General features: G+C 45.8%; 7 protein-coding genes across 7 annotated transcripts; 4 read left to right on the top strand and 3 right to left on the bottom strand.

The window, feature by feature from the left end:
* Positions 1–1,903: 1,903 nt before the first annotated feature.
* On the top strand, positions 1,904–3,159 carry N7529_008403 (putative integral membrane protein Pth11-like; the record flags this gene model as incomplete). The annotated part of the gene is made up of 5 exons (XM_057243930.1): positions 1,904–2,144; positions 2,201–2,268; positions 2,318–2,691; positions 2,750–2,820; positions 2,882–3,159. 5 exons carry the CDS (start codon positions 1,904–1,906, stop codon positions 3,157–3,159), a joined length of 1,032 nt encoding a protein of 343 aa, XP_057095468.1.
* Positions 3,160–3,998: 839 nt separating this feature from the next.
* N7529_008402 (uncharacterized protein) lies at positions 3,999–7,125 on the bottom strand (the record flags this gene model as incomplete). The annotated part of the gene is made up of 5 exons (XM_057243929.1): positions 3,999–4,247; positions 4,304–4,408; positions 4,460–5,652; positions 5,711–5,782; positions 6,642–7,125. The coding sequence occupies 5 exons, from the start codon at positions 7,123–7,125 to the stop codon at positions 3,999–4,001; spliced, it is 2,103 nt and encodes a 700-aa protein (XP_057095467.1).
* A 1,576-nt stretch (positions 7,126–8,701) lies between these two features.
* N7529_008401 (amidohydrolase family protein) lies at positions 8,702–9,746 on the top strand (the record flags this gene model as incomplete). Its single annotated transcript, XM_057243928.1, has 2 exons — positions 8,702–8,812; positions 8,868–9,746. The coding sequence occupies 2 exons, from the start codon at positions 8,702–8,704 to the stop codon at positions 9,744–9,746; spliced, it is 990 nt and encodes a 329-aa protein (XP_057095466.1).
* Positions 9,747–10,715: 969 nt separating this feature from the next.
* N7529_008400 (uncharacterized protein) lies at positions 10,716–11,387 on the bottom strand (the record flags this gene model as incomplete). The annotated part of the gene is made up of 1 exon (XM_057243927.1): positions 10,716–11,387. One exon carries the CDS (start codon positions 11,385–11,387, stop codon positions 10,716–10,718), a length of 672 nt encoding a protein of 223 aa, XP_057095465.1.
* A 1,007-nt stretch (positions 11,388–12,394) lies between these two features.
* Positions 12,395–13,163, bottom strand: erg2 (C-8 sterol isomerase ERG2; the record flags this gene model as incomplete). The annotated part of the gene is made up of 2 exons (XM_057243926.1): positions 12,395–12,732; positions 12,794–13,163. 2 exons carry the CDS (start codon positions 13,161–13,163, stop codon positions 12,395–12,397), a joined length of 708 nt encoding a protein of 235 aa, XP_057095464.1.
* A 1,064-nt stretch (positions 13,164–14,227) lies between these two features.
* psoE (glutathione S-transferase psoE) lies at positions 14,228–15,029 on the top strand (the record flags this gene model as incomplete). Its single annotated transcript, XM_057243925.1, has 3 exons — positions 14,228–14,257; positions 14,322–14,502; positions 14,554–15,029. 3 exons carry the CDS (start codon positions 14,228–14,230, stop codon positions 15,027–15,029), a joined length of 687 nt encoding a protein of 228 aa, XP_057095463.1.
* Positions 15,030–15,697: 668 nt separating this feature from the next.
* Positions 15,698–16,934, top strand: N7529_008397 (alpha/beta hydrolase; the record flags this gene model as incomplete). The annotated part of the gene is made up of 2 exons (XM_057243924.1): positions 15,698–16,061; positions 16,138–16,934. The coding sequence occupies 2 exons, from the start codon at positions 15,698–15,700 to the stop codon at positions 16,932–16,934; spliced, it is 1,161 nt and encodes a 386-aa protein (XP_057095462.1).
* Between the last annotated feature and the right edge of the window lie 153 nt (positions 16,935–17,087).

The raw sequence follows: 17,087 nt of genomic DNA, 5'->3' as shown, positions 1-17,087 counted from the left end.
ACAGGAGTGTCCGATTCCTACGTCGCCCTGGATGCTAGTTTCTACTACTATGATCAAGCTTCCGGTGCCATGGAGCGTCAGAGTATTGAAATGGACGATTCTATCGGTCGTTCTTCATTCCAGAAATGGAGTAACTTTAGCTAACTATCAACTCCACAGATTACAAAAAAGTATGTCTGACTAGTTATTGGGGGAAACAACACACATTGTCTCTCCACACCCGACAACATGGATGTACATTGCCAGGCCCGATCGACCTGCCGCCATAAATACCAGCACTAACAGCACCCCTAGCTACAGGAATGCGCGCCACGACATTGTACTGGCTATGATGGCTTGGGTTGAAATGGCACGGCCCCTAACGATATCACTGCGTCCAAATAGAAGAACGTTAAGATCGCCGTCGAGGCTTTGCTCTAACGTCCTATTTGCCACTATCTATATCAGGCAAAGTATAACGGTAAGGGTGACCAGAACGACGTGGCAAGCTGGAAATGCCAGATGCCCTACTAGGGGCCAGAATCGCAGCTTCCAACGCAGATCGTCCTCTCCCACATGGCTTAGCCAACGAGAAGATCTTTGGTGGGAGATAAAGTTCCAATTGAATGACTGGTGTGGTATGCCAATGGGGGATGCGAAAAGAAAAGTATTTACAATACATTGTGATGCGATGTGCATGCATGAATTTGCTTTAAACTTTGCTCTTGTTAACTATATCGTTTTGGACGATACTAAGTAAGATCGCCTTTCTGCACCATAGATAGGAAAGAGTAAAGAATCGTAGATCACTTATGGAGGTACATGAGATGTGTGTCTTGTTGACAACAAACATTTCGTCAAGCGTGGGAATCTCAAACGTTGCCATCAGATGTGTATCATTTCCAATTGACAGATCAGCTTGAGGAATAAACGGCTATGCCACCCGAGCCCCAATTGAGCTTCTGACGTGCCCGCTTTTAATTCTCGGGGCTTGATATTGACCAATATGACGTTGGTTCAACCCGGGGAGCTCGGGAAAAGGTCAAAGCACCCGCATTGGCCCCAATTATTGGGCGATCATGGCATTTTCGGGCTAGACAGCTGTCATCTCTCGGCAGGCAATTGAGCATATCATCTGTGCGACATATCAAATTTTTTTTGTAGAGCAACTCAGAAAAGCTGCACCCCGCGAGATATTCGCGTGGATTATGTGGTTTATTGAACCCTTGCTTTGAAGGGATGCCTTTTTGAGTTTGACCACCTCAACTTCGTGTTGCAATTTTTCTACTAACAGCCATTTGCCGTTAGATATGCTCCCCATGCTCCCATGTAGACCAGAGCAAATGAAATATAATGTATGCCTTGTTGTCATTTTCAACACATCGAACATTCGATGACCAGGTTTTCGGGAAAAATGCAGTGCAACAAAGTGGATCTCTTCGTGTCGAGAGGAATATGATATATCCTCTTTGCAACATGATATGTCGGAAAAGGGTTCCACCGCATCCACATGATTGGAGAATCATTCTAGACTAAAGCATAGATTGTAGTTAGTTGTTTTATGATCTGGCGGGGCCGTTGATTTGCAAGATATTGCATTTCAAAGGCAAGATAGCTCCTTATACTGTTTCGGCATCTTGGTCCGCGATGAACTCTACTTTGCCTAACATTGATTATCTGCAATTAGGCCGCGCATTGAATGCAATTGATGTGATCGGTACACAGCGCATTTCCTGGTTGCGGGATTTACAGAAATCTTGATGAAATGACATATCATGAGGGGTTCTCCTATTCCACATTCCAGAAGTATAATAGGAATCCCACGCGCAGTCTTACAATGATTCCAAATATTTCAAACCAACTGCCTTCTCTCGTTTAAATTAAATTCAGCCTTGCAGCTGTCTGATCCCCTTGTCCGCCTGTCATGTCTTCCCCACAACAATCTTCCGGCACCACATGGACGCCAGGCGACTTCGAACACCCCAATCCAGCACTGCGTCGGTCTATAACCACCGCGCTATGTTTTGCGTTCATATTGTCTACACTTGCCGTGGTTCTGCGAATCGTGGCAAGGAAGATGACAGGAAACAGACTGTTTTTGGATGATTATCTGATTATGATTGCTCTGTTCTTCAAATATGCGTGCTCGGGTGGAGTGACTGTCCGTGAGTAACTTCCGTATACAGGATCAATTTTACTTTGATGCTGATTACAGATTCAGTTCTTTTCAATGGCTTGGGATCACACATCACAATGATTCCGCCCAAGAACCTTGTTGTTTACTTTCAAGTATGTGACGCCACCCCGTGGACCAAGGATTTGCATTGACTCGAATTAGATCGGATATTCCAACAACTTCGTATACACTGGCTGCGTTGCCTTCATCAAATTCTCGATTCTTGCCCTTTACAAGCGACTGTTCTCCACTCGATACATGAATATTGCAGTGAACGCAATGTTTGGCTTTGTGTCTCTCTGGGTCGTGGGTGTATATGTTGCCGGAGCTCTTATTTGCATCCCTGCAAACAAATTCTGGGACCAATCGGTGGAAGGGGCTTGTCTCGATCCTTACAAATTCGCCTATGGCTTGCAAGTACCAAACATCTTGGGGGACCTCATTATCCTTGTTATGCCTATGCACGTCGTGTGGTCATTGCCAATCTCCAAGTCCCAGAAGGCGCTTCTTTGCGGGGTGTTCCTTATCGGTGGGTTGTATGTGTTATAAGTCTTCCTGCTTTGAGAAGAGCTGTATACTGACTATCATAAATAGAACATTGATTTTCGATATTTTCCGACTCCAGGCCATGATCCGATTGTCTGATCTTGGCCCTGATATCACCTGTGAGTATTTCTCCGCCATGGGAGCCTTATATTGACTTACAATCCTAATAATGTTTTACAGACAATCAAGTTCCTGTCGTCGTGTGGACCTGTATTGAAGCAGCGGTGGGAATTACTGCCGCGTGTCTCCCTAACCTTCGTCCTCTGTTCAAACTGCGACAACGTGGCTTCTGGTCTCAGCTTCGATCTTCCAGCAACCACTCTGGAAAGAATCTCATCAGCTCAAAAACTTCTGGAAGCACTATAACCTCTCAGGAGAAGCCATATGACTCGTCTGTCGCCGGGGAAAGTTTTGAAGTGGCTCGATATAATGAGTACACTAAGTGTGTCAAGGAGTAGATTTCCTGTGCTCTCTTGTATCAGGATAGGGTATTATCAGTGCAAAGTGCACAGGGTAAGGCGGAGGAGTCAGGCGAAACATTTTTATCTTGGCAGTCACTAATTTTTCTTGTATGAGATACCTTCTTTAATATTCTAATATTCCTTCCATTGGTTAAATTGGACCTTACACTGTCAACTACGTAGATTCAAACCAGATATAGACAATATATAGACTCAATGGATTAGGTTTCAAGGAAAGGACTTAAGAATATTACCAACAATATCAAGGCTAATAAAAAAAGGGGCCTGATGGGAAGCAAATGGGCTGTGATACCAAGCCAGTAAGTAGATGAGCTGCATAAGGGGGCCGAAACCTTGGAACCAGTTGCTTCTTTTCCACTGCGCCAACAGAGGCAGGTGATGATATACTGGTACCATGTGATCGTCCACCTCACCGATTATTTCCAAATTAGGAATGTAATTTCTTGACACATCCAGTTCGACCCCTCTCTCGCCCTTTGATCGTACTTTTGTCGGTTTGTGTACGTGATATAATCCAGCAATTTGAATACAGGCATTCCAAGGTTGTTATTGATGTAAATTTAGTCACCCATGAGATTGTAGAGCACAGGTTAGCGGTGATACTCGGGTTTAATTGTTGTCTGTATGCAATATATTTCCCTGGGTAAAAGCCCTCTACATAGGTGTGCAGAACAATGGTATTTCATAGAGGCTATATTCAAAATTCATATCCATAAAACCAGAATCCAGAAAACGGTTACACATGATCTCTGATGCTCATCAATGTGCTCCAGTTGGTATGAAAACTCCGCCGAGTGTTTTAAGTACCCGTGGAATTAGACAGTCCGGTGACTCAGTTGATTTGCCGCCATTTTTCTATATCTTGGGGCTGTAGCCACCCTGGCCTGCTTGCCCCAGAGAAGCAATGGAATGGGTAGTAACAGAATCGCAAAAGCAAGCACTGCAACCAGTATATGCAGATCTCGCATGCCCATCCCATTTACCCAGGGTGTCAAGACAAAGAGGACTACAAGCGAGAGGATATTTCGCATGAAGATTACTCCAACCAGTGCATCACCAATAATCTGAGTTATATCACATCAGTAAGCGAGCGAAACTCAAATCAGAACAAAGTACTTACATCCTGGTAGCAATCCATGAGATAAGAAAGAGCAATGCCGCTAACCGCGGCGAATGCAAATCCAAATACACCAAATCCAACGGCGAGCAAAGCCCAATGAACGCCCTATATTATTTTAGCAAAGCAAAAAATGCAATCCCAGGAGATTTTTCTTACATAGGCAAACCCTAGGCCAAACATCAGTATGCCAACAGGGGTGATCACGGCAATGGGAAGAGCAAGCCATAGACGCATCTCCGGCTCATAAACACCCCCATTCCGTTTTGATAACCACAGAATCGACTTATCACTCAGGTATCCGCCAAATGGGAACCCAAGAACAGCACCAACAAATGGAGCAACATTCATCAGGCCGATACCGATTGCGTCAAAGTTATACGGCGGTAATGTCATATAGGAGGCCTGTAGGGAGGTCATGATGGCGAACCAACTCAAAGTAGACCCATATGTAATGGCCGCATATGAAACGGCGGGAAAGGTAAAGAGTGCAATGATGGGCTGATAGAAATGGGGCCAGAGAGTCTCGTCGGTCGGGGTAATCCATGCCATCCGCTCAAAGTATGTCTTCGGCTTGATATTCGGGTTGGTATATACCCTGCTCGCGGACGTCTCACTGACAGTTTTCGTATCCATCAGATGCCCATCCTTAGCAGACTTAGCTGAGGTATCCGGCGATTGTGCTGCGGCCATGGCGTCCCGGCCATTCAGAACGGGAATGTACTTCGATTCCTCGAATAGGAAGATCACACAAATCAGTGTCACCCCGAAGAAGATGACACACCACCACCACATCCATCTCCACCCTTGTGCAACAACGACATATCCCGATGCCACGGGACCGAGAAATGCGCCTGCGGATTGTACAATGACATACCAACCATTCATCGTGGCATGTTGGTGAACGAAGAACATATCCGCAATGGTGATTTGTACAACGATTTCACTGATTGCACCGCCAATACCGGAGATAAGACCGCTGCCGATTAAATCTCCAACGGTATATGTTTTAGCCTGCCAGATGCACGAGGCAAACTGGAGGGCAACGCTAAATATGTAGATCGGGCGCCGACCGTACTTGTGAACGAATGGCATGAAAAAAATGCAGCCTACTGCAAGACCGCCGTAGTTCACGGCTGCTTCTGCATTCATAGTATCCACTGAGAAACCGAGTTCTGTTTGCATAGGGCCCCATGCTGTGAATCCGATGTCTAGTTGGACGAAAGTCCACAAGACGAAGAAGCTGACGAGTGTGAAGTTGAGAGCTTTACGAGCGGTCGACCAATTCAAGGGGTCATTGGGATCGGCTGAAGGCGTGGGAAATAATACCAGTTGGTTTCTAGATTGGTGAACTGACTCAGTTAGCCAAGCAGCTTGTGTTCGGGATAAAGAGAGGTCATAGCGACTTACTATCTTCTAGCGCGACTGTTCCGGGGGCCCAAAAAGCTTCATCTCGATCTTGGTGAGTATCATTCTCCATGGCTAGGGGCTGAAGAGAAAGAATCAATTTGACCAGGCATGATAATACGGATTCTATTTAAGTAAGAACTGCTTTGGATCGAAAATGCTCACCTTATCAAGTGCACATGGCTGCGGGGAAGCAATAATCCCCAACGATAACATTTAGTCCAATCAAAATGAAGTAAACATGCCGGCTTGGCATATTTACCCCAGTGTTGTATCTCCACTTTCTACTTCGTATTCGGAGGATAAGCATATTATTGACGAGAACAAGCTTTGGTTTAAATAGTCTTTGGTTTTCTTCAGAACTTCCAGTTTAAAAACTCAGGCTACGGCGGCTGTTCAATTGCTGAATTGCCTACGAGAATTTGAGTTTGCCCACACCGTGCAAAATGTATGTATGCGCCCCGAATCCCACGTAATGTGAATTGGTTTGCATATTTTAATTCTACTGGAAGCTCTGATAGAGAGAAATTTCTATGTTTACGGTTCTTTCCTAAGTTCAAATTTAAGGACAGCACATTATGGTTCGAACGTGCGAAACAAAAGTTGAAGACTTACCCCTAAATGATTGAGATAAGCAACATCATAGATCAGCAACATATACTCAGCAATAGTCAACTCAACATTCGAGTCCGTCAAATGATTCAAACAAAAATCCAGGCTATACATTAATCGAGCGACCAGACATAGGCGCGGAACATCTGACGACTATATTGACTCCACGGATGAACAGTCAGATTATAGTCTGGCTGCATAAGTCGCTTGCCTCTTTCTGTTGACCTGAAGCCACTCACGCTCTTGCAGCAAGCGCATTCAGCTGTACAATGACCCCATCCCCTTCTTCGGCGAGGATCCGGGGGATTCTCACAGCATCTACTCGAGCGGCCACAGCATCCACCGCGGTCGATACAGTCCTTACGAAGCCAATCGCTCTTTAGATGCCAGGATGGCTGTTTTCGGATCCATAAATAACCACTCTTCATAGGTCCTGCAGGACAGCCAGCCACCAATGTTTCGTATGTCCGCTCAAGGCGTGTGTATTCACGGTCCAAGGATATCAAATCTTCAATCATATCTGGGATTAAAGCTTTGGCCGTTTGGTAGGAGTTTCCATTCACGATTTGGATGCATTCTTTGACAAAATGTTCATGTTGGGTCACCTCGCGTAGAAGGATTTCTGTTTCAATGATGGATTGTGCCCATCTGGATAAAACGGTGGTATCGGTCTCCCACAGAAGACATCTCTTTCCGCGGACAATCTGCCATCGAAACCAGTTTGCTGACATCTTCGCGGCTTCTTGTATAGAGTCTACCATACCATCAACCCGAGCGAGCTTTTTCTGCTCTGTGTGGCTCTTCATATTGAGTTGCCGCTGTGAATAAGGTACATCTTCTAAAACCAGGTATTTTTGAAGAGTCAGTAAGACATTTACATCACTTTTCATCATAGTCTTTGTTTCTGCTTTTCCTTCTGTACATACAGTTTGAGCTTTCCATGGATAGCAAATCTCTCCGCACTTTTTTCTAGTAAAAATAGTTCAAAGAACGTAAAACCTTGGAAAGATAACCTCTACCAAATTGCCAACTGGAAATGTCGTTCTAATGTTTTCTTGGAGGTATTAGTCCACTACGTCTCCAGCAGGGTCCATACTACCAAGAGCACCTCCATTTTTTATCTGGAATATATCTTGCATCAATGTATATTTGTCGCACGCTCTGGTACTTATCAATTATTGCCAAAAAAGAACGGGTTCAATGATCTGAACAATCAATTTGTCTACAAATATTCACGGGGACGAATAGTGGAATAAAGACAACAGAATGCCAATGTCTTTCAAGGCTGACATATCATAAAGCGAACGGGTCAACTCCAAGTACAGCACTAGTCATTAATCGTATCTATGGGGGACCATAGATAAAAGAATGACTGAGGATTCTCAACAGTATACACAAGAACAGTCAGGATATCTGACGAAATATCTTGAAAGCGTTGACAAAAACGTGGAATTATAGGCCCAGTATGATGTCCATAAACAAGATAGAAAGCACTGACTCCTAAATTGGGTGTCAATGTCAACAATGAGGGCATTTTGAATTGACCCTGGGTGCATTGATAATAGTCCTCGGAGCTAGGTTAGAACAAAAGCGAGCTCTCCCAGAAGGTGCGATATTGGCTTTGCAGTGGATCTTCACCTCCCGGAATGGATGGCCGCAAACACTCGAGTAGTTGATGTACCAGCCACAAAAGCATTTGCCAGGGTTCTCACCCTTGTGGGTCAGTCGGCTTTGGACATCGGATTCTATTTCTTCTGGTGGAATATCGGGATTCATTGTAGTGGCATAGGCAATGGTGCGAGTGCTGAGGTAAATAAGGCAGCAGAATGACCGAAAAATTGATCTTGTGTATGTTGATAGTAAAAAGGGTTGAGAAAGGTATGATCAAGCCACAGTGAATGAACAAGAGAGTAACTGGATGTAAGTGTGTAGGAGGGGTATTTACATTTGATCACACATGCATTTCCCACACTTCACAATGAGAGACATTGCTTGACTTGCTTGTGCCTCTCATTTTCTTTTGTGATCAAGCTGGCTTTTCTTGCTTCCGCAGATCTCATCTAATGATGTCAGTTTGCGGGTTTTCTACACATGTGTATAAATCAGGAAGGTTTTTTGGGCTAGTTGCTCATGCTTCATACGTCAGTCGTAATTTTCGTACGTACTAGAGAAGAACTAGTAAAGCATAATTCGTTGCCTTACATCGCCCCGGCGAACTAATCAAAAGCCATTGTTTACTCTTGAAAAGCCGGTGTAGCATAATTGTTAGCACCCACCGCTAGGAATGTAGGTCGCAATGTGGGACTTTTGATCTCAACTAGCGCTGTCATAGGCAATTTGTGCCTTGCTGTATTTGAATATAATCCTTTGACAATATTCAAAATGGAGAGAATCGATATTCACGCCCACTGTGTGCCGCCCTCGTATCGCAAGTATTGTCTGCAGAGTGACTTCGCGGGAAAAGGCCATCCCGATGGAATGCCCGCAATTCCAGTCAGTGTCCCCAGCAAGATATCGACCTCCCAACTGAAGAAGAAAAACAATTTAGGAATGGAGCGCGTCTGCCCATATCAACTTTATGAAGCAGCTCAACATCCAGAAATCGGTGTTAAGCATGTCATCACCAGCAACCCACTTGACACCAGGGAATGATGAAGAAGGTCGATCAGTAACCCGCCGCGCCAACAATGACATGTCTAAAATCTGTGCCGATCACCCTGGCCACTTCCTTTTTTTTGCTTCTCTCCCACTTCCCGACGTTGAAGGCGCCCTCATGGAGATTGACTATGCACTAGACCATCTTGGCGCAGTAGGATTCCAAATCTTGACCAATTCGCATGGTATCTACCCGGGCGATGCGCGTTTCAGTCGCGTTTTTGACAAGCTGAGCGAGCGCAAGACAATTGCCTTCTTCCATCCGACCACATGTCTTGTCCGAACGGACAATGCCTTGAATAAGGTTACCCCTCTCCCTGGCGTCCCTGCTCCCTTGATGGAGTTTATGTTCGATTCGACTCGGTCGCTGATGAGCCTTCTCACCTCCGGGACGGTTGAACGATGTCCTGGGATCACTTTCTTAGCCTGCCATTGTGGTGCGACCTTTCCTCCGATTATGGAAAGGATTGCTGAGTTCTCTCCCATGTTTGGTTGTGGAATCAGCGGGGAGAAAATCAAGCAGCTACTACAATCGCGTTTCTATTTTGATCTTGCGGGCGTGCCCTTTCCGGATCAAATCCACGGCCTTCTTCGGCTAGTTGATTCGACGAGATTGTTGTATGGGAGTGACTATCCGTATACCTCTGCAGCGCTATCCGAGTCGTTGGCCCATAGAGTGGATCATGGGCTAGAGGGTCTTTTTGGATCAGAGGTTGTCCGGCAGATTTTGTTGGAAAATGCTCGAGGCCTTCTTGGACAAACCTATGAGTAAATTAGCCTGAGTTGGCTGAGGGGTTCATAGAAATTCGTGTTACTCAAATCAGTTGAGTGCCTTTGAGATGGAGATAAGCCACTTGGTGGTTGTGTGATTGAAAATACGAGCCTTCTTCAGGTATTATACAAGAACTTGTTCTTTTTTCCTTCTTTCTCTTCTTTATCTTTCTTCTCACGTTGCCTTTGATGTGCGTGGAGTTGAAAGGTCTTCCTAAATAGTAAAGTCACTTGCCCCCGTGGGGTGTAGATAACATCAGCTCTTCCTTCTCTTCCTCTTTTCTTCTTCTTTTCTTATTTTTTTTCTCCTCTTGGTTTTTTCCTCCTACTACACCCAAGTCATACCATCTAGCATTCTTGTAGCCATCATCCTGCTGTTTACGATGGAGTCTCTCAAGATGTGCTAGGGCTTGTTAGCCGGAAAAGTCCTTACCACTTACATTATCTTACCATTGACATCACTGACGCTATTTACTAGGGCCAAGCTCTGAAGCTCAATCGAAATTGAAGCTTTAATGCCCTGGGGCCTCGACGAACGACCGATATTCTACATCTGAGGTTTTGAGCCGAAAAAGTTACTGAGTAGAGGACTGTGAAACTGGCGCTATATCGTGACGTGAATTAAGAACTGGTCTTCGGGATCTTGGTACACATTTTCCGAACCAGCCCTGACGCGACCATAAAAGCTCGATGAGTTTCGATGCCGAGCAAGACTTCGACATCAATAGGGAAAAGCCTATTTGACTTTCCTGTTCCTCCGCAAATTTCTCGTTCGTGATCAAGCTGGCTTTTCATGACACCACGGTTTCTTTGCAATTTTCTCATCGGGGTTATTTTCCCGGTACTACGGATCCTTATCCAGGTGTTCTTTTGCTACGAATGAAACAGTATCGATATCCAACAAATCAGAACCAAAGGGTTGACTCTCAAGATAAGGCGACTTCAAATATTTGCAATTATTCTGTCTCGCCTAAAATTTCCAATTTGACAAGTGTCCCGCATCCGTAAGATCAGTAATTTGTCCCTGGATAGACTCGAGGACCTTGCCTCTGAATTGGAATTCACCACGAGATTTCATAACCACTAGCTTGGCTGCCACCCACTGAGTAGCATTGATGTGAGCAAGCTCCCAAAAACTTCTCGAATATAGCTGTTTCCTTTCCAAGTATCCCATCACCAGCAAGGTAGTGACAACAGTAGCTTCATCGCCACAAGGAAAGTCTTCAGGGACCATTCCATAGGATATCGCGAACAAGTTGGCAACTCTATGGGTGGTTTCCTTCCTATCACACTCCAGCAGCTCGAAGATGCGGTTGGTCATCATCCAGCTGCCCTCATAGGTTTGTAATGCGATAATCTCATGTAAATTCTCTGCCAAATAGGTGCCAACTGTTGTTGCGCCCATAGACGACTGAGATCCGGAGGCTGTCGACGATTGCTGTGATTCAGCGAGTTGTTGATGCGTCTGTATATGCTGTTGTGGGGCGATATTCTGGCCTTCCGTGCTACTGCTTCTCTTGCTGCCATCTCTCATGCTACTACTTCCCCTGTCGCTGCCACGACTGGAAGAAGGGGTATGTAAGAAGGCACCATACGGATCGTTGCTGGTAGAACTCGCATCCAGCAAAAGCTGCGTGAACATCGTGGGATTCTGCGGCTGTGTTTGTCTAAAGCTCAATATCTGCCCGTCACCGGACCCCTCATCTGCTCGTTGCATGGTCAGCGACAAAATTCAGCCACGCTGGGCGCCTGACAGAAAGTCAAGGGGATTTCACCAGGTTTTTAGACAAAGCTGTAGCTTGAAGAATCACGTAGTCACGTAAATGAAACGCCGGCATGAGAAAGCTGGAAAAGTAAGAGAGAGTTGGAAACCTGATGAAAAGTGCCAGCCTAGTATATAGGTATGGTTCACAAGAATTCAAATGCGGCATAGCGGGGAAACTCTAGAACATGGTTTATTTACTACCACAGTTCAGTAAGCTCTGATTTTGACTATCTATTTTCTTTGACAGACATGTTGCTGTTCACATAGCTATCACTAATAACTGGTTTTGTTTAATTCGTGGCACTCCTCATAACGTCTAGGTACCTAGCCAGGGGGATATGAGTTATAATTCAGGCATCGAGTCAAGCAACTTGCATTGGTGTCTGCCTAGTAATACTGATACCAAAAAAGGTGGGATGTATTGACCCGTCGAGAAATGTCAAGTTTTGTTTGCATTGCCCATATCTGTGCTAATAATCGTAAAGAGGAGCTGCATTGGCTATTACCTACGACCGTGTGTGTTCCCGGAAGTGGCCCATTCACCACGCTGACTTTAACGGACAGTTGTTGTGAAGCATCCAGGCGTCCATGGGTGTCAGACATTGACAAGACTATAAAAACCCTCGCATCCAAAGCTGTTTATTCCTCGCACGGCCATTGCGTCCAATCAACTGTCTCAATTACATTTCGCACACCATTGAATGTCTCCAAATCAGCCACCTAGGCTGGTTTCATTATAAAATTTCTATACGGTACTGATTAGACTCATCGACTTTTGACCAACATAGCACCTCACCAGGTGCTCGAAAAGCATATTATACATTCCACATAGACCCCATCAACCCAGAAGTCCCATCTATCAATACCACAAAGCGTACATCAGCTTACAGCTTGAGCTGCAACAAGTTACCGACCATCTCGACAGCAGTGATACGGGTAGTAGCCCACAGGGTGGGGAAGTCCAGAGTGCTGGAGAAGGTATCGGCGTACCCAAAGAAGAGCATGGGAGGAATCCAGCCACGGGCGTACTCAAGCGCAAAGCAAGATTCATCCATCTTGTACTGCTTGACCTCGCCGCGGACGAGGTGGTGAACGCTACCAGCGGGGTAGACCTCCGGCTTGAATTCGCCGGGGACGTAGGCCAGCTGGGTTCCCTGGAGGATGTTGAAGTAGTCGTCTGCGGTGTGGCGACCGGTGTGGCCCTCAGTGCCGATGGCGGTACCTGTGAAAGGTAATATTGTTAGGAGCGACAAGGTGAGGAGAAGATCACGACGAATACTTACCGAAGATGATCAGGTACTCGGTGATACTGGCGTGGATCACGTACATGGCGCCCATGGCACCGCCCGCGTTGTTGAACACCCATTCCTCCTGGGTGCTCAGGTACTTGGGGCCGACCTTCTGCTCCAGCTCGGCAACGATGAAGTTGACGATGGAGCGGGTGTCTTCGCCATGTGCGCTAATGGCACGCTGGGAGAGATCGTGGAGATGGTCCGGGTCGAAGATGTAGAACTGGTCTAGGCGCGCGTCGAGGAATCGGTAGACGGCGGAGAACAGGGCCAGGAAGATTGCCAGGAAGCTCAGGGACTTGAGAGAGAAGCAGCGACAGCCGCAGCCGGAGCTGGAGCTGGATTTGGAGGATTTGGAAGGCATTGTGGTGTGTGGAAGAAGATTGAGGCTTGAGCTTTCATTTAAATTTAATTATTTCGGGCCCCTGGCGAAAACCCCGGAGTTCCACCCTGTGGGGGCATCACAAAGCAAAACATTGAACACCCTCGCGTGGTTGTTGATTCAAATCAATTGGCAATTTATCTCAGATAAATGGATATACGACTTATTCTTTACTTGCCCTAGATGTCTTGGGTTTATTCCAATACATTGATCTTCTATGCATGTCTAATGTTCATCGTCATATCGTCAATTTTCACTGTTTATCCTGTTTGTCTTGTTTGCATAAGCCAAGACATCGCGACAGGCCATGTCGGATCTTCACAATCCGAATCACCCTTTTTACCATTGGTCTATTTGTCTCGTTCCTCTCTTCCAGTATTGTATTGCTTGTGATAATATTAGGAGGTTGCCTTAAAAAAAGAGAGAGAGGGAGTGAGAGATCTCCCACACTATCTACTTATCCACCCTAATCATAACTTGAGAAATCAGGTTTCCCCCACCCTGTTCCATTTTGTACTTTTGTTATTAGACCAATGATTGTTCCAGATTCGAGTTAATCGAGCAATCTGTCACTCATCAGCTACTCCATGCTGTTATGATATCTTGTAACGAATCAGTTGTAGTTCATATATGGGAAACGGAAAGGATCAGACTCTTTACACCTACAGTTTTGACTGGATTCATAATCTTACACACTGCTGATTTGGGCTCGACATGCACCTAGTCCTGGGGGCACCTATTTAAATAGACCTACCCGTGGACCTACTTTGGTATTCTCCCTATATTAGTCATGTAGTCAATACTTGCCTACCGTTGTCTACAAGGTGAGACGTGCGTTTAACAAGCCCAAGTCTGTGCTAAGCTCGAAATAGTCTTCCCGCCGAAATCTCACAGGCATCATCCGAATGAAAACCCCCCATGGATCGCTAACTTGATAGTGCTAGCGCGGTTCTAATCTAGCTTATATAGAGTGTTACTCAACCACCAGTACTTTACGCAAAGGGAACGAATTTGATTTCAGATAATCACGATCAGTAGCATTCAAAATGGCCTTTGGAACTATATACACGTTTCCTGTGAGTAAAATTGCTTACATTCTGCTTCATATTACCCAAAACTAACATGATAATATCGTTATAGGGCGACCAGCCCCGAACGATAGCCATCAAGGCTGTCGCTAAGCATAATGGTCTTGATCTTGACGTTCGCGAGACGCCTCGGACTCCTGAACATTTGAGTATTAGCAAACTCGGCAAGGTGCCTGCCTTTGAAGGTGCAGATGGCTTCAAGCTCTTCGAATGCATGGCGATTGCTCTCTACAGTTAGTTCCAACTGCTCTTGTTGGCGCCACACATAGCTGACACCTCATCAGTCACCTCGCAAAATGAGCAGACAACTCTGCTCGGAAAGAACAAAAAGGAATATGCCGAAATTATCAAGTGGATGTCTTTCTTCAACTCTGAGATAGTCATTCTGATGACTCAAGTGTTACTACCGCAGATTGGCATAATTCCCTACGACAAAGGCCAAGTTGAGTTATTCACCAACATGACCCAAAAGTCCGTTGATGTGGTTGAGGAGTATTTGCAAGACCGTACATTCCTGGTTGGTGAGGGACTATCACTCGCCGATCTGTTTTGTGCTGGAAACATCTCTCTCGGCTTCCAATTTTTCTACGGCAAAGCGTGGAGGGAACAGAACCCGAACGTGTCTCGTTGGTACGAGATGGTTTGCCACCAGCCGATCTATGCGGCTGTCACAGAGAAGTTCCAGCTTCTAGATGAGCCCAAGTTGACCGGGAATGCACCCGAAAAGAAGCCTGACATACCGGAGCCAGCGTCTGTCTAAGAGGCGGCCGAGAATCTTGCTGCTGCGGTGGAATCTATGGACACCTAAGTCCGCTATTAGGTCTTTGCCCAAATCCATCTTCAATATGAAAAGAAATAATGCTTCTCTACAGTAGCAAAGGAGCCATCATTTTTCGCATGACTATATGGAAAAAACGTGCATATTTACCAACTGCCTAATTAGGCATGTGGGCCGAACGGCCATTATCGGAATATCCGATCGTTAGTGAACTCCACGAATCAAGCAAAGCGACGACAAGATTGGCCCAATTTGCGGAATAATATACAGGGCTAGATATGTAACAGGGGTTTCAAATAAACAAATGAGAGGCTAAGCTGTAACGGATGAGACCGAAAGGCTTTGATCTGATGAAGCATAAACCACTTCGGTCTCCATCGGCGGTTGTGGATTCGGGCAATACAATGAAGGGACCCACGGGGTTGGTCAGATACGAGGTAAGATGCATTCACCTTAGCAACTCCGACATTGCGCGAGCATCTCTGATAGTGGACACGGAGAAAGCTTTCCGTTTGGCATCTAGAATTCTGCAAGATCTTACATGAAAATAGATATCGTTGGTCGGTCAGCTTCTGAACCTTGTAAGCATAAGACAGATCGCACTTCGTAAATTGAGACCAGTTGTGTGGACATTTCTCATCATCTTCATCATGGAGTTGGGACTCGCACTAGCCATTGTTGCCATCTCAGCAACAATTTGTGTTACCTTGTACAGACAGGTATGCCTCTCTTTGGAGGATATACAATACTCTCCCGAAGAGCACACCTTTACGCCTGCCAGTGCCAGACCAGCGGCGCAAGAAGGGGAAATATTCACCAAGCCAGTGTACCCCATAGACGCCTTCCCAGGAAGCAGGCAGGTTAAGACTGTATATGGAACAATCCATGTATTTGAATGGGGGCCTGAAGATGGGGAGAAAGTTTTGCTTATACACGGCCTTGGCACACCATGTATAGCACTGGGTGACATGGCTAAAGAGTTGGTTCGCAAAGGCCACCGAGTCATGATATATGGTGAGTTGTATCTGTGTGTTTTGTGGGAGACCACGCGGCGTCTTAAAAGTGATTGTGACTAACATATCAATTGCAGATCTGTTTGGTCGGGGCTACTCTGATGCGCCGAATGACCTAGTGTGCGATGCAAGACTCTACACCACACAAATCTTGCTTGTGCTCTCTTCTTCTCCGCTATCATGGACTGGTGATTCTGCCTTCCATATCATTGGATTTTCCCTGGGTGGCTCGATTGCCGTGGCTTTCGCCGCTTACCATGCGACTATGCTTCGCTCTATAACTCTGGTTTGCCCTGGCGGCCTCATACGCACGTCACACCTGAAGCCTCTAGATAAAATTTTGTACTCCTCCACCAAACTTGTACCTGAGTGGCTTCGCCTTAAACTCTTCCGCGACAGTTTGGAGCCAAGAAACGGCGCGGCCTGTGCAGATGTTCCGGGGGAAATGGAGGACGAGGATGATTTGGCCTTCGATGATGTGCCGATTGCGGAGGATCGGCCACAAGTCACTGTCGGAGATGTGATTCGATGGCAGCTAGGGGCCAATGCTGGATTTGTGCGGTCTTATCTGAGTACACTCCGTAGTGCTCTAGTCTATAGACGACATGATAGGACATGGAGAATCTTGGCCGACGAGCTCGCCAGGAGACGCACAGGAGATGCTTTACCGGGCTTGACAGGCGGAAAGGTTTGCCTGATAGTGGCGACTAGTGACGTTATTGTGGTGGGTGATGAATGTGCCTCTGACGCTGCGGAGATACTTGGGACAGAAGCTTTGGAGACTCACGTTCTGAGCGGAGGGCACGAGATTGCAATCTCGAGATCGAGAGATGTGAGCTCAATAGCTATGGCATTCTGGAACAGAAAATTATAGAAATGTGAAGCTAGATATAGAAACAAGTTCTCTCTCATACCCCTTCTGATGTATTTAGTTTCACAGGATTTTCCTCGTCAAAACTAATTAAGGTCCAAGTACCATAGTGGCTGACATTTAATTCGAAAGTTGTAAAAATTGCATTTTTTTGTA

This window comes from Penicillium soppii (assembly GCF_028829465.1).
Source record: "Penicillium soppii strain IBT 18220 chromosome Unknown utg000006l, whole genome shotgun sequence".
NCBI classification, from domain to species: domain Eukaryota; kingdom Fungi; phylum Ascomycota; class Eurotiomycetes; order Eurotiales; family Aspergillaceae; genus Penicillium; species Penicillium soppii.
Note: the sequence above shows the minus strand (reverse complement) of the source record. Positions and strands in the feature narration are given on the sequence as shown.